This window comes from Carassius carassius, chromosome 20 (assembly GCF_963082965.1).
Source record: "Carassius carassius chromosome 20, fCarCar2.1, whole genome shotgun sequence".
In the NCBI taxonomy this organism is placed as follows: Eukaryota; Metazoa; Chordata; class Actinopteri; order Cypriniformes; family Cyprinidae; genus Carassius; species Carassius carassius.
In genome coordinates, this window is record NC_081774.1 from 12,758,000 (window position 1) to 12,774,811 (window position 16,812).

The window sequence follows — 16,812 nt, forward strand, 5'->3', positions numbered from 1 at the left end:
TTGCGCCGTAAGTCTCTGTCGCTTTTTCTTAACTGCAAATGGCGTGTGGGGACATTAATTTTTAGGTGGCTGTGATTGCGAATGGGGCCGAGGGGGACTGGAGGAGGAGAGGCGGGAGCTTCTGCCATTACCTTCAGGAGAGCCACTGGCCACGTTGATGGTAATGTGGGGGAGACGGGCATCATTAAATAGCAAGAAGAAAGGCAGATTAATTAGGCACGGCAGGAGTTTTTCCTCACTCTGAAATCACAACGTCTCAGATGAGAGGTGATATACTTTAATACGGGCTCGGGCTTAAACAGAGACAGCCCCATTTGCCCTTACAGTGCCTGCGGCTGTGATAAAGGGGGGAGGGGGTCTTACCATGCCGCAGGCAGCAAGGGGCTAGGGGCACTCCTCTGGGCACTGGGTTTGGGGGACTTTTGAAACTTTCCTTGGCGTAGCGCCTGCACCAGCAGAGGTCATCGACTGTTGACACATGAAAAAACCAAGGGTTAAGGAGATTCTCTGCTTGGGCAGGTGCTACAGTCAAGGGAAGTAAAAAAAAAAAAAAAAAACCAGCTGGCCACAACTGACTACAAATGACACTACAATAAACAGCCACGTTATTTAATATCAATACGTGGCATGGACGCTGAGGTTGACATGGATGTCAAGCTTCTGCCAAGGCCACACGACAGACACCAGTGCTGATGAGCATTTGGCTGATGCACCCTGAGAGGTGAGGAGCTCCTTATTCATGCCAGACGGTTACCAACACCCAGAATAACAACTGGCCTCGGGTCAGTGAGCTCCCAGCTCACACCAACCCTCCCCACGGTTGCAGCAGCTCCATCACACACACCGACTAATGACTATGTGTTGGGGTTCAGATAACCATACTGGGCTCACCGTAGTGCTGGGTGGTTTGACCAAAAATGTATATACCGGTTTTTGCAAAATTATACCGGTTTTCCGGTTTATGACGTTTTTTTTTTTCATGCATAATCAGGTGTACAATGCATTTTCTGCCGGTTGATATTCCAAGAAGTGCTTGCGGCTAAGGTGCTGGAGAAAATTGCTCGTGTTACCGCCTTTGGCGACAATTTTAGCCCGACAGCACTTGCATAAAATGGATATTATATATGCATAATCTGCCTGCAGTGCATATGCCGTCCGCAGCACGGACTCATTGTGGTTTCAATTCACACAGGACGTGTTTGCAGTCCGCTACTGATTCGCGTCTGTTTAGTCCATAAACACAACATTTGTTCATTGTTTTGATTTCATGTCATGCAAAAAAAATAAATAACTATATATATATATATATATTTTTTTTTTTTTTTTTCAGTATCGTAAGTCTTTTATCACAGAACAGTAACAATCTTTCATATTGACATTAGTTTAAACTCAAATATAAACAACGCATTATTCATGCATTTTATTTCTAGGTTTGTATAATAAGCTGCTCAAGCAAGCGGCAAAACATTTAAACAATAATTAGCACAATAATTAGCCTACTTATCTTGTTAAAATATTTAAAATTAAAACACCACAGACAGAAACAGTCTCGTGCATTTTGCATTTAAATCTTTATCACAAGCAATCCCACGGGTCATATAATGAACTTTGTTTTTCTGCTTCCGTAATAGTGAACATATATATTGTTTTCCTTGTTTATCTAAAAGTGCTCTTTTTCTTGTTTTAAACCTAGCCAAAAACCCATGTGGCTGCGTTTACATGTCAATCCATGTTCATTTTTCCCGCGAACAATGCTTTCACTTTAATTCAGCGCCTGCAGCACAGCAAAAATAGACTCAGTACGTTAACAATCGCTGCACTGCTGCAGAGCACCGCTCCTTGATACCTCATGCAGCTGAAATCCGTTAATACGCACTGCAGGCGGACTGTGTGAAAGCATAACGTTCGTTCCGTAATTAAATACACCGGTATGGCGGTATATTCAAAATTAACATCGTAACGAAAATATACACCGGTTTTCGGTATGAACCGGTTTACCGCCCAGCACTAGCTCACCGTCAGTTTACAACAGCAAAATGAGCCTGCAGAGCAGGAAAAGTGTTTCAAGTAATGCTCAGTCACTGACAAGTCTGCTCTTCAAATATTAAAATAAACAAATAAGACCATTATTTCTTTATCAAATATTACTATGTAATCAGACCCTAGAAGTTTATTTACTGCTAAAATAAAACTTATTTAAAAATCACTATTTAACATTGTTGACTTGTTATTGATGTCAAAATTATTATTATTATTCAGTAATAATAATAATAATAATTCATACTATAAAGTTTAAACATTACAGTAAACCCTGCTAGTTAAAGTGGACTTTTTTTTAACTGGACTTTATACTGATGATATAAAATATTACACTACTCAGTGGATGACAATTAAGTTTTTATAAGGCATTTGTCAACAGATAAACGATCATAATACATCACTTTTCTTGTTGCAGGGAGAAAATATACATACCATTCAATCGTGTTTGCCTGTTAGCTCGCACTCGCAAAAATGTCTGCAGGTGGGGGAAAAAAGAACAAAGAAAAATCTGTCAGTCATTCAAGTTTATTTTTCATTTATTTATGAGGACTTTAATGATGCGCGTATCACTAGATTGCGCTGGATTCTTCCTGATGTCTGAATGTAAACAAAACCTACTTCTCTATTGCCAATGCTCTGCAACTCCTCTTCCATTGCAAACGCCACAACTTCCCAAACTCATTTGGTTTACTAAAGCATGCAGCCCGGATAACTCTCCTCCAAAACGCCGATGTGATACTCAATAATCAATTTACGAAGGATGAATAAGGATTGAAAATGTTAGGCTTACAACAGCAGTTCTTTCCGCGAGCCATCGCCGCCATATTTCTACCGGTCACGTGACCGTCAAGTCTGAGTCAAAAGCAGCAGGTTGTGCAGTTCCGTCTGTCGCCACTGGGGCGCAGCAGCATGTAAACGACGCTTATGATTCTGTGCTGCTCGATTCATTTGACGCTTAAAGAGGTCTCAACAAACTCTTTTTTTTTTTACTCTTCAGACTTAAAAACTATGCTTTGTTCATTAGTTTTATTTTTAAAATTAACTGTTAATAATAAAAAGGAAATGTATATATATTTTTAGATTAATTATTTCAGTGACTTTTTGTCTTATGAGCAATGTAAATTTCTTGTAAGGTGTGAAGATTTGTGTCACCGTGTTTTAGACCATTCCTTCCAATATTTTGTGACAAAAAGATACAGATATTCAGTAAAAGATTTTATAGCCCAACAAACATGTTACCCCACAAATATGCTAGAAATAAAATGTTATTAAAAAAAAACAAAACCGCATTTATGTCTTTTTTTATGACTGTCACATTGAACAGAAACACAGGAAAGATATACACCTATCAAGATAATGCAAGTTTAACTATATAAACATGTTCAAACCGTTGGTCAGACTATTTTATGATAATACAATGTGTTAATGGATCAATGTGTGGCTTGTGCACACCAAACAGATTGTGTAACAAAAGAGGATAATCATGAATTTTAGGGGAAAAAAGCATTATTAGCATAAAGGCATTTGGGCAACTTCATTAATGAGAAGTTCTAAAAAAATAAATACTCTTTAAATGGTGTCTATGTATTTAAGGCCTCTTCACAAACACTGTATATCAGTCAGTGTACTTTATTACTTTTAGTTTTGTGATGTTAGAGGCAAATTCAAAAGACTTATCTGGACCATGCAGGAGGGCCTTCTTATGGCTAATGTGCAAATATATGTCCGGAATTGTTTTAATTGAAAAATTCTCCCACTTCTAGGGTTAAGGGACAGATAGAGATGCTGAACAAAATGTCCCACAGACCCACAGCTCCAGGGGGAAGGAGGAAGAAAACAAACATGTCAAGGACACTGGAGCACAGAGATGATATCCGGGGCTCGGGGGCAGCGTAGATTAGCCCAGGGTTAAACTATGGATGATTACATATCAGAGCAGAACACACATTACAGCCTGAGTAAACCTGGGGCTGGAGATTAGCAGAACAGATTTCAGTCTGTATTAATACGTCCGGCAGTCAGATCCAGTCTGGGATAAGATATTGTGGAGGAGAAAAGCTGGATGCACATATACATCATTCCATTCTGTTATTTTAAAACATTCTGGATAAAATACTTTCAAGGAGACATTTAGGAGATATGTAGGTTTCAGTGAGACCTTTAGTTTAATTTATAAATGTGAATTGATGTTTCCTTTATAGTAACTTTATTTGTGTCAAAATTTCCATATTCAGGAATTGTTGATTTGAACTGGGTTGTTTTTGTTTTTTTTACCATTTTAGCTGCATTTTTTTGGGTGCTAATAAATACCAAGTTACTACAATCTGAATGTAGTAACAATACCTGCAGTAAGTATTCTGGTTAATAAGGTAATTTTTTTGTAATGGTTATTTCCCTTCAATCTGAAACTCCCACTTGTAGAAATAACCGCCGACGAGCTAAAACCCAGTGAAATGAAAGGCTGCATCAGATTGGAGAGTTTGGGTTTGTGTGTGGAGTTGTGCTCAGAGTGTCAGAACTGCATAGTCTGTCACTCTGCACCTGTGACAGACTCCCTCTGTCTGAGGTTTCCCGTCTCACCTGGTATCTGTCAGAATGGTGAGCTTCATCAGAAGAGAGCGGGGACACAACTGGAGACTCGCCCTCACGTTTGATGTGCACTGACAACAGGAGAGACTAGCGAGAGAGAGAGAAACAAAAAAATGAGAGAAAGAGGTGAGCAGCCATCCGCTAAACAAACGTGTCATCCACAGAACTGATGGTGTAGCCAGTTTAAAAAAACACACAAGAACTCCAAACCCAGTGTGTTGAAACAATATGACTGATGTGAACAATTGTTGACATATAACCATTAACTGCCATTTCAGCTTCAAACTATGTGTGTTGACAGGACATCAGTGTTTAGAGTAATGGAGGTTTCGACAGAGAGAATACCAGAGCAGGATACCAGACGGCATGACAAGACATTTTGATCGCCTATAAACGTACCGCTGTGTGCTGGAAGACATAACAAGCCTGTCCTTCTGAAAACCTAATTGACTTAATTTCTCAAATGACTGAGGAAAGGGGGAAGGGGAAATACTGCTTACTTTCCCGAGAGTCTTGATCTCCGTCCTGCTTTTATGAGGTGGCTATAAAATATTTGTATTTACAATCTGCTCTGATTAATCAGAGTGAGAGGAGGGGTTGCTGCTTTAGTGGCTGACAACTGTAATCTAATAATAATATGTGAAAAATGGCAGTCTCTCTCTATGGAGACAGTAAATTAGACATTATGCATGGCTCCTTATGCTTTTGAATTGCAAGGTCAGGAAACAATTTATTTGTGATCTCAAAACCTTTGGAGCTTTGAATACGCTTTGTGCCAGAGAGCGAGTACGAGTGTTAAGTGTTTACACGGGTCTGCTGTATCTAGTGTGTGGGATGTTTAACTGTTTCATTGTCTTCATTTCAAGTTTAGCACCAGGTAATCTGATTTGAAGAATATGTTATAATGGAATTTATTTTTTAAATAATGTAATATAATGATCAATGTTATACATACTGTTCACAAGTCTGGGTAAGTAAGTTTTTTTATGTTTTTAAAAGATTCTCTTACACCCAACAAGTTTGCATTTAATTGATCAAAAATACAGCAAAAACAGTACGGTTGTAAAATATTATTTCAATGTTAAATAACCGTTTTCTGTTTAATAACTAATTCTGTTTTATCCTTCTGAATGGCAAAGCTGAATTTTCAGAAGTGATTTCTCTAGTCTTCAGTGCCACATGAATCTTATAAATGATCCTTTTATTTTACTAATAATCCATTTAAAACAGTTGTACTGCTTGATATTTTTTTATGGAAAGCATAATGCATTTTTTTCAGGATTATTTGATGGATAGAAAGTTTAAAAATGTCACTTTTGATAAATTTAATGTATACTTGATGAATAAAAATATTAATTTCTTTAAAAGAAAAAAAATCTTACTGACATCTAAATTAAGAATGGTAGTGTACAGTCTTTGCTAAAAGATTTATGTTTAATAAATATCACATATAATGGTTACAATTTTCTTTTACGCAAAATGACTTGAAAATCACCTTTACATTTACATTTGCACATTATGCAGATGTTTCAATTCCTTTTAAAAAGCCCAAATTCCTTTGAAATACCTGAAAGTCATTATATAAGTTGCATACTGAAGTGTAGCTCAAGCAGTAGCAGTGCTGCAGATGTTAGCATGGTAACTTTGCCGCCTACCACTGTTGGCCTTCGCCCTGTTGGATTAAGAGCCGCAAAGACTGGCATGGAGTCGCTATGGCAATGGCGGCTTGAGAGAGGGGTGAAGACGGGCCAACTTGGCCCGGGGTTAATCCCCTTTAGAACTTGCGAGCTGGGCCTGATCAGCAGCTCGCCGTCTTTTAAAGGAGAATCATGGACCCCCTCCACCATCCCAGCTAGCCTCTTCATTTTCCACACACTCCTACGGAATACTAAGTGTGAGCTATAGAATGCTCAGTCACGCCTCACATGGCCTGTTCTCTAACCTGCTCCTGTGTCTTCTGGCTCTCATGCTCTTTCCATACTTTCAGTTTCTCTCCAACTGCGGGTCAGAGCCAAAGGCTTTGCCCTCTGGATGAGGGATCATCATATGAGGGTGGTTTATTATTATTATCACCATTCTTGTTCATTTTTTTTTTTTTAACCAAGAAATATGCATTTTTCTGAGCTAAAGTACAATTATGCATCTCAGGCAGACTGTAGAATGTATTCAGTGACTGTGAGATTGGCATTTGTAAAGGTTCATGGCATCATAAAATCCATAAACTGAAAGATAAATGCTTGATGTGTTGCAATACTCTCCAATGACAATGTCACATCAGCCTGTAATTCGTTCTTCCTTCAAAATCATGGCTTGAAGGTATAAGTTCATCCAAAAATTACAATTCTGTCATCATTTACTCACCCTCAACTGTATAACTTTCTTTCTTTTATGGATATTTTAAAGAATGTTTCAACTGTATTTGTCCATTCTATGAAATTTTCATGACTTTATGACAGAATTATAATTTTGGCTGAACTATCCTTTTAACATCCATGCTTAGAATGAAATACAAATGTTTATAGCACATCAAAACTCTCTAGTGAATCTTATGGTGACTGCACTACATAATTCAATTGACGTGAATGCAAATTTAATTGGGGAAATACACTCGGTCTCTTCCTCCTTTTAAGACAATGACACTGAAAAAACATTGGTATCATTTTCCATGTCTAGGTCTTTTGAATGAGCAGTCAGGAAACATTGAAAGCTCTAAGTAAATTACTGCAGGAAATAAAGCCACAAGTTTTGTGACCACTCTCTCTTACACAGGACTCTTTTTACATGTTTGTCTATGAAACAGAACTAATTGCCATTAATTGTGGCTGAGCGTATCAGTGAACATAATGATTTAAAATGGCTCTGTAGTGGTGGGCATCTTACCTTCGGTGTGCCTGGAGCTGCATTGATGTTTTTGTGTGATGGATTCTTGCTGTAGGGAAAAAAACAGACACTGTGAGAGATGGCTATAACCAAGAAATGTAACCAAAATTGAGGAAACCAAATTTAGGAATCTGCCAACAAAAAACCCACATATCGACCACTCTTCTGAATATCGAGGTCGATGTCTCGATGTCTAGTTGGTTATGAACTTGCATGTAATCGATGAGACTGGAACTGACTCAAAATGGCCATTCAAGAGGACAAGTTCACAGCTGACATGCACTGATGTTAATTTCAATGGAATTTGATGTGCAAGAGCTACTTGTTGCAATGATGGCTGATCTATTTTGATCATGTGTCATAGCACTGACTATAAACCCATCACCTTTTGACTGAACAGAAACTGCAATCTGTCATTTCGGAGAGATGCAACTTCTGTCCCCTGAGGAGCTGGACTACACGCGTCTCCTCCATCAACACTCACTTTAGCTCAGTCACATTGAGCGCTCCCTTGCTGGCCTCACTTAGGACTCAAGCGGGCCTTCAAAAGGACAACCAAGACAAAAGAGAACAAAGCCACACAAATCACACTTTTAATCATCTGGAGATGGAAAATGGGAGGAAAAAAATCGAGAGCAGTTTCAAAGCCTTCCTCTACGCCACTCAATCCAGGCAGCCCTGGGTCATGCTGTATTTGAAACAATTACTGTCCAAAAGTACGACTGCTAAGCAGATTTGGGTTATAATTTTTTTATTGAAGTAATCATTCTCATGGATGCTTCCATCCAGACCTGATCCCCCCCACCAACCGCGACCCTCCAGCAGTAAGACTAAGGCAGAAGGGAATAAATGATTTTGCGGTTATTTGATTTGTCAGTGAAACGCCTTGGGCACTTAGGACTTTGAAATATGTTGCGGACAATGCACTGGCTTGTAAACATTGTATTAAAGAGGCGGAGAATGGCAGAGAGAGAGAAAAAAGGGTTGGGGGCGACTCCTTCTTGAGTCTGGTGGGTGGATTGTACATTGAATCTTTGCCTTGTGGACATTGTGGATTGAGGATGACTGATTGGAAGGCAGGAATTATTAAACGGGGCGGCTAAAGCATCTGCCGACAATAGGGAAAGACATATCAAATCAGATTCCTCTCTGAAACATTTATATCTTTCCTGCCATCTTTTTCTTTTTTTATCTCTTGCTTCTTTTTTTTTTTTAGCTCTCTGCTAAATCTCTTGTTTAGAGTCCCATAGATGGGTCACTGCTGGGTGTTTATGAAGCTGTGTGATGATGACCTGAGAAACAATGACAGGGGTAATGTTACCCTTGTCATGTTCATTTTAAATCATGCATTCACACCCAGAGAGACGGTTGAACTGAAACTGAATTAGTCTGCACCCTAATGTCACACTTGTCACTGGACTGATTGAAACAGAGCGAAGAGCAAAAGAGAACACGGATCCTGTTTGTGTTCATTTAGCTCCTGCTGTGACTGATGAAGTTACAGTACAGTATATGGACTGGCTAAAGAGGCTCAGATATAATGAATGACAGGTGGAGGTGTGGTTTGGAGCTTTGCCCCACCCCTCCACTCAGGTAATAAGCCTCAAGCCCGCCTTTTCTGTAGTCGGCATGATTGATCTGACAGCGAGGGGCGGAAAGAAAGAGAAGGGGACAGAGAGAAAAGATGAGACAGAGGAGAAGAAAGAGACAACACAAATCAGGAACCAGGCCTTGAGAGGGAATAAATTGCCCCATCGGCTGTTTGTGAGATAATAAACCAACTCCTCTGCATCATAAATCTGCCCAATGTGGCACAGCGAATCTCTGTGACCTCACACATCTCCTCATGTCAAAAAAACAACAACAACAACACTTATATACACTTCATACCCCGAAGTGTTCTAAATGCTCCCTCTGCACTCATTGGACATCCTAGTATCTCAAAATGCACTTTTCCCAATGCAGGCAAGGCCAATGACTGAAAAACTCTTTACTAGTATAGAAATGCCACACAGGAGCTGAACTATAGGACCTGAGGGATATCATGTAATACAGAGAACAAGTTAATTTAGGACTATAGTGCACAGACTATAACACATAAATCATGACCGCTTATTGCAGTGAAAATATTGGCATTTTAAACAGAAGCATGCAAGTGTTTTACTTGCTAAAATTTAGGCAAGATACTGTATAAATATATAAGGCAAAAACTCAATGAGATTCACTAATTTGAAATGCTGGTTTATAAGAGGAGGGTTTAAAACATGTTTTGATGCCAAGGACCCAAAAAATATAATGATCACTTTGATGAAATTGTGTGAAAAGTGTGATATTAAAAATGAAATCAATGGCTGCACTAAAATAAAAAAAGGAAATATATATATATATATATTAAACATTATAATATTAATAATATAATAATAATGTAAAATCATCAAAAATAATTTAAAATCATTTTATAGTAATTTTCACAATAAATACTAGGTAATATATATTTTTTTTTTTCTTACACTTTCCTCTCACATTTTCACAAAAACCCTAGTGTGCACCTCATGCTCTAATGTAATGGTAATTGGAAAAAAGAAATATATGAAAGGTAATTTTTGAGGGAAAAGGCAACAAGATGATGAGATTGTATTGTGTCATGTCTGGTTGGGACATGGTATTAATATCTCCCTTATATATAATATATCATAGTGATAGATTCATACAGCATGAACTCTAAACCTTCACCGTTCAAGGTGTTTTCATCATTCTGAAATTCTCAGTTTAAAATGACTCACTACGTGCGGCTGACTTCAAAATCCCACAAACTCCACACTCAAACCGAGCTTCCCCTTTTCCCTCTCACAGCCACATTCAGCTAGACTGAGAAGAAGGAGAGAGAGCGAGAGTGAGGTAGCTGGTGAAAATTGAATAAATGCCAGTCGACAGTTGGGGGGTTGTAAGCTGGAGATAAAGATTGCTTTTTGTGTCGTTTGCCACCCGGATCTCCCTCGCTCCGCTGGAGGCAAATTGATTACGTGGAGAGGCTGAGAAAGGGTGGGGGAATATGTAGATTGCTGTGGCCCTCAGCGCAGGCAGACGGGCAAAGGGCATGATGGATTTCCATTTCCATACATGAAGAGCGGAGGACGAGTCAGGGGAGGGGGCACGGCGATGCGGACACAGGGGAGGAGGAGAGAGGGTTCCAATCTCACACACACTCACCCGCATCCACTCAGACATCTGCCTAATGCTACATCTTAAATAGCTTTCCCCATTTTACATGCACTCAAGTCTCATTTGGTGCAGAATGAAACGCTATCATTAAAGGGAGATTTACAACAAATTGCCACAAATTCGCCATGTCACTTCCAATGATCTGTGTGTGCTAGCGTGTGTTGAGCGGAGCCCCGCCTGGGAGGAAGTATACAGGGAAGGAAGACGGCAGTAGTTACCCAGAGTTCCACACTGAGCATCGATGAAATAATGCAGTGACTGCTCTATGGTCTTCAGGAATGCCTAAATCTAGTTCAATACTGTGGCTGCAAATGTTGATGTAGATTATCTAAAATGGAATGATTTTAATTTTACTGCAGCTTAACAAGAAAGATATCAATACATTTTGAAATACTACTAAACCATGACTAACACCATGTTCTAAACAGATGATAAAGCGAGTGATAAGGTGTTTTTATTAACTGTTTTTATCATTTGTTTTTATTTTATTGTCACACTGGGTAGCCCCACTCACAGTGGTACAAAATTATGCTCAACATAGTCATCAACTAAAGGTTTGGTTCACCCCAAAAAAAATTTAGTCTGGTTATGGCTAACATTATGAAATCAGTGAAGTATTTCTCTCATTTTACTAACTTAAATGCATCTAAATCTCTATATTCAATTTCAAACAGGCTTATTTCTCTTTCAGCCCATCTCTTTCTCCATATCCTAAATCTGTATTAAGAGATTGGACTGCCTATAGCCTGGGAAAATAACTCTCTCGGCTATAAGCAGGGGTTAAAAGGAGTGCCGGAAAGGCTAAATCACGGGCCTGTAATGCCAAGCGGCATCCAACCCTGACAGACCTGGAGCAACGACGCAATTTCCTTAAATAACCACCACTATCAAACAGGCCCAGAGCCATGTCAGTGTCCACAGCCGCTGCCCACAGGGGAGGGCGGCCCACTGCCCTTTATTAATTATTAAAAGATAACTCCTCACCACCGTGTGATGGATAACACTCGTACTGGAAATTAATACCTCCATCTCTCTTTCTCCCTGTGTCCCTGTTTGAAGCACAGCAGCATAATCTATTAAAACAAAAAGGGGGGATATGCAGCACAATGCGCAGCTTGAGCTCTATGACATGTCTGTGACCTACAGATTCAATCGGCATTGTTCCTTGTTATGGCTAATGTACCTTCAAGATCACAGGGTGAAACTTCCTGTCTGGTTTGGGCGGACGCTGTATAAGAATTTAATATAATAATAATTTAACTGGGTCAAGTTGATGTACCAGCAGTAGTGTTCTGGGCTGTTTCTTCAGGCTTCCTTGGCCTGTCTGAAAGCCTCAGGCAGTGGATGAATGACGGATACTGTGCTGGATCTCTGTGATCATCCCACAATGCTTAACCTGGCCACATGAAAAGCCTAAGCACATGTGGGCTGATGGATGATAGGGTGGGAAAGCACCTGTTCTGCTGCTGCTCTTTGTTATCACTGGAGCATTACACCGGTAGCAGGTGTCTTCACTGCTGATTTTTAGACCAAACATTTATGTGAGCTAGAGCAGCCAATGTGCTTCAGTTGTTTGGGAAACAGTGACAAGAACTGATGGAGCTGTCAGAAGACGGCAGGTATAGATGTGTGAGTCTACCTGATGTGCATGTGGGTGAGCCTCTCCATCTCCTGTTCCATGTGCTCCTGAAGTTCTCCTGGACGCAGCAGCACCTGACAGATGGGGCAGATGGGAGCCTGACTGTCATAGAGTGACACCTTCTTCTTACCTGAGAGAAAAACAGAAAGATAGAACAAGAGAAGATCAGGTTTATTTATAATTATGAAAGAGTTCGGGAAGTTTGTAGACATTCAAGATTCCATTGTTGGTCAGAGACAGTGTTGTCATTGTTAACTACAATTGTTACAAAAATCCCCAAAGCATAATTTAAAAGAAGATTACATATTTGGAGAGACCACGTATGAAAGCCCTAGAAGTGTTGGCCCAGATTTGATATAGCAAATTCGGAGATGAGCATGGGTCAGATGAGTGCTCAAAGTCTTTTCCTCTCTCTCTGGACTGTGTGGATTAAGTGGCTCAGATTTCTGCCGAAGGAGAATCCGTCATCCTTGGCGTCCTGTCTCCTGTTCCCTTATTAAACTAGATCCACAGCTCCGCACACACAGTTACGCCACTGAGCTTGTGACACTTCAACTGTATCTCGCACACACACTCCAAATACACTTATCAACTCACCAACGGACAACATTTCATCAGATGCTGTAATATAAAGCTCAATTATTCTCAGTTAATTTGAAATGCACAGTGAATTAAACAACTAGGCAGCTTCAACAAATACATATACACTGATGATTTTGGAATCCCCATGAGGCTTTTTATAGGATATCCACATAAACACAAACGGCGATTTTATCATAAACAAGTAGGTATGCGTACGTGCGTTCACATCTGAACACATGGCTATATTTATTTTTTTACAAAAGTCCATCCGTGTGGGTGGGTGAGTATTTCATGGCTGCCTGTGAGTAACTAATACATCTTTAGCATGTGAATTCTCTAACGTGCGGTTCTGTAAATGAGCGAAAAAACACTTCCTGTTTCACTCTTATATCTCTCAATCTCTCAGATCTGGAACTAGCCAATCAAAGGGACTATTTTTAGCCCTCTGGGACAATAGATCCTCCCTCAAACAGGATATCCTGGATGAACTCACTGTTACCGACAGACTACAGCTGTAAGTCACATGGTGAGTCTGCTTACCTAACTCAAAGCGCAAATATATACACAAACAGGAAGTGTGGAAATCACACCTTTGGAAATTCTGCCTTTGGAAATTCTCTGAGATAAGCACATACTAAATCATTTACGAATAAGATTTATAGACTTACACATTTTATTTATTGGGCTTAAGGTAACAGACATAAAGATGTAAAATCTCCTTCCATTTCACACGGAGAAACAGCAGTGTCCAATGATTAAAGTGTGTAAGTGTGTGACAAATGCCTAGCGTTTTGCAGTTCACTTGTAATGTCTGGGAGGCAGCTATTGATCTGTTGCAGTAGGGGTTAGTGAGCATCTTTTCTCGAGATGATTAGGTAACTTGAGGGCAGGTTGCAAACAGATGTTCAAACACACACATACACACAAACAGTGGGGATGTAATCCTGGTTCTCCTCTCTACATAAAGCCCTGGGCTCAGTATGAGCCTGTCCTTGACTTCAGAGGGCACTGTTGTGTTTGTCTTGACATGATGTGTGCGCCGTTCGAGAGGGTGATGATCGCTAACAGTCCAGTCTATGCACACACACACACTCATGCAGACAAACATGTGTGCAAACACATGTAAACGCTGACACACGCGCATACATGCAGCAAAGTCCCTCCGGGGACACATATCCTCCGCTCACATATTGGCCTGTCAGAACTATTTCCTGAAAGAGCACAGATTCATCAGTGAGGAGCTAGCAAGGGTCAGTGTTAGCATCCCCAAAACTCCCCCTCCCACCCCCATACATCTCTCCACCTCCTCCCTTTCCTCTCTTCTCCCCAGTCCTGCGTGCCTACGCATACCCATCCCCTATTCTCCAGCACCACTACTTAACGGCCCCACACTCTGGACACTTTAAGTGACTTTGAAAAATAGGTAATCGATTACAATCCTGTGTGTCTCTGTATCTCTCACCACCCTTTTCTCGCTCGCTCCTCTCTCCCCTCCCTCCCTCCCAGTCTCTGTCCAGCAACATCCTGCACATCTATTTCTCATTTTCTGGCCCTTTATTTGTTTTCCGTGCTCTCCTCTGTCTTATCTCCTCTCACATATTTCTGTCTCTTTCTGTCTTTCTTTCTTTCTTTCTTTCTTTCTTGATATATGTGTGTGTATTATATATTATTATAAAGTATATATTATTTACTACTAATAATATAAATAATAATTTACTATATAAATACATAAATAAAAGAGAAATTAAGAAATTTAAAGGCAAATATATATTTTTTTAAATATTAATTTAATGTATTATTTTTTAGTAAATGTTTTTGAATCTTTGGTAAAAGAAAGTTATTTATTTTATTTTTTGGTAAATATTGATTCTATATAAAACAAATGTATTTTTGTAAGGTTTCGTTCGTGAATATTCTTTTTTTATATATTCTTTTTTGTAATGTGTTATACCTATCACCCCCACGTGTCCCTTTCTCCCTCTCTCTGTTCTTTTCTTCAGCAGCGGTCAGCTTTATTGCCCTGACAAGATAATTTGAGTCATGCCAAAGCAATCACCGTCTGCAAGAGTAAACAAAGTGAGGTCCAGACCCATTCTAAAGCAAATAAATCTTCAGTCCAACTCTTACTCTTATGTGGCCATTTGCAACATGAAATCACACAACCTGACATATGAGTTTGTGTAGTAATGACATAGTCTGTTCACACAGAGTCATTATCATTTAGCTGTTTATTCTTTCAGTTTTTACTCAGATTTTTACACATTGTTCATATGTCAAATCTAAAATGTAATATTTAAACACACAGTAACATGAGTGCTAATGTAAACTGTGACTGTATCAGTGCATGCACTGTATTTTCTTGTGTATTTAATTCATTTCTTTCTTTTTTCTGTCTGTTGACAGAGTGTTACTCTGACTCTGTTATGTGTGCATGATGGGATCTGTTAACAGAGCATATGATTGTGTGTATGTGTGCCCCTCTGTCCATGTGCGAAGAGAAAATGAGTGTGTGCCTCTTGAAACTGGCTCTTTAATTCATCCGTACACAATCAATGGGCTCAGTAATGGAGTCATGATGGTTTGGTCAAGCGCTTGTCGGGACTTAAACCACCTCCCTGTCACTTGTCTCCCTGAAAATAAACACACACACACTCACAAACAGAGAGCTGGTCATTTGGCAGCTTTGATATTAACGAAGAAGATTCATACAAAAGAAGACACACTAAATCACTGTCCGTCAGACTGATTAACACCTATATAGTGAAAGGGTTTGTGTTTGTGAGTGGACATGGGTTTGCAAATACCTGAAGCCATGTCAAAGCTTTGCATACATCTGTGTGTGTGTTAGTGTGGAGGCCTAATGTTTTTCCTATAGACCGCCCCATTATGTGTGCATGCAGTGTGTGTAGGTGTCCACATCGTCCCCAGAGAGGATTGACTAATAGAGACAGCCAGTGATTAATCATGTGTTTCTGTGAGGGCTGGAGGGACACACACACAGTCCTCCAGCCTTGGACACACCCTCACAAGCTCATTATTTGTTATACTTTCAAATTTTTACATTATTTGCAGTACGTTGTATATTTCTTACAATATTTGAACATTCCCTTGTATCCCTTGTGTGTGTATATATATATATATATATTCTAAAGATATAAAATATATTTTAAATGTTTCCCAAATGGCTCTGATGAATTATAAATGAAACATATTTTTTAAATATTACTTATATTATTATTATTATTATTATTTTTAAATATTACCATTTTTTTAGAATATTTTTGAATGATTTTTAGTAGTTTTTGTAATACTTATTTTACTAATGACTATTTTCAAATATCTAATTTCTTTAGTAATATGGTAGAAAACACATTTTATTAATTCAGTGTCACAATAGTCATCTCTCTTTTCTCTAATAAAAAGCACCCTGCACCAAACCACATGTGGTCTCTAAAGTGTCCCATTCCTCTTGTCCATTTCTTATTCTTTCCTCCATCTCTCTGTTCCCCCTCTTTCTCTCTAAGGGAGTGAGTGATGGCTAGCAGAAGACAGAGAGATAAATCCTGAGGCATGGAGGGGGTTTGGCGCATGCTGCTTGTCAGCACGTTAAAGATGATTAATGTGGGATGCCCCCCTGTGCTGGACCCCTGCGTGGAGAAAGGTGGGGACTCCGTTTAATCTGAAGGGCCGGCGAGACCAGCGCGCAGAGAGGGGCAATAACAAGGAAATAGGACTGACAGAACTTTTTAGTGCTGAGATTTCTCACCTAAATGCCATGCTGTGAGAGAGAGAGGGAAAGGGAGAGATGTCTGTGACAGCTCTGACTGAGTGCTGGTCTGATCTTCTCTAATTTGCTAAGA

The 16,812-nt window shown here is 39.5% G+C and overlaps 1 protein-coding gene across 9 annotated transcripts in view; it reads right to left on the reverse strand.

The window, feature by feature from the left end:
- rnf220a (ring finger protein 220a) overlaps positions 1-16,812 on the reverse strand; it is a 126,007-nt gene that overhangs the window by 22,814 nt on the left and 86,381 nt on the right. For 4 of the 9 annotated variants that reach the window (XM_059501662.1, XM_059501659.1, XM_059501664.1 and 1 more), the window contains exons 3-7: positions 12,371-12,500; positions 7,510-7,558; positions 4,621-4,716; positions 2,473-2,515; positions 364-468 (exon numbers count right to left, since the gene is read on the reverse strand). In XM_059501662.1, coding sequence (XP_059357645.1) covers positions 364-468; positions 2,473-2,515; positions 4,621-4,716; positions 7,510-7,558; positions 12,371-12,500 — 423 coding nt within the window. Of the gene's footprint in view, positions 1-363; positions 469-2,472; positions 2,516-2,658; positions 2,911-4,620; positions 4,717-7,509; positions 7,559-12,370; positions 12,501-16,812 lie in introns of those variants that run through there. The other 5 variants (XM_059501665.1, XM_059501663.1, XM_059501667.1 and 2 more) reach the window with 2 other exon arrangements.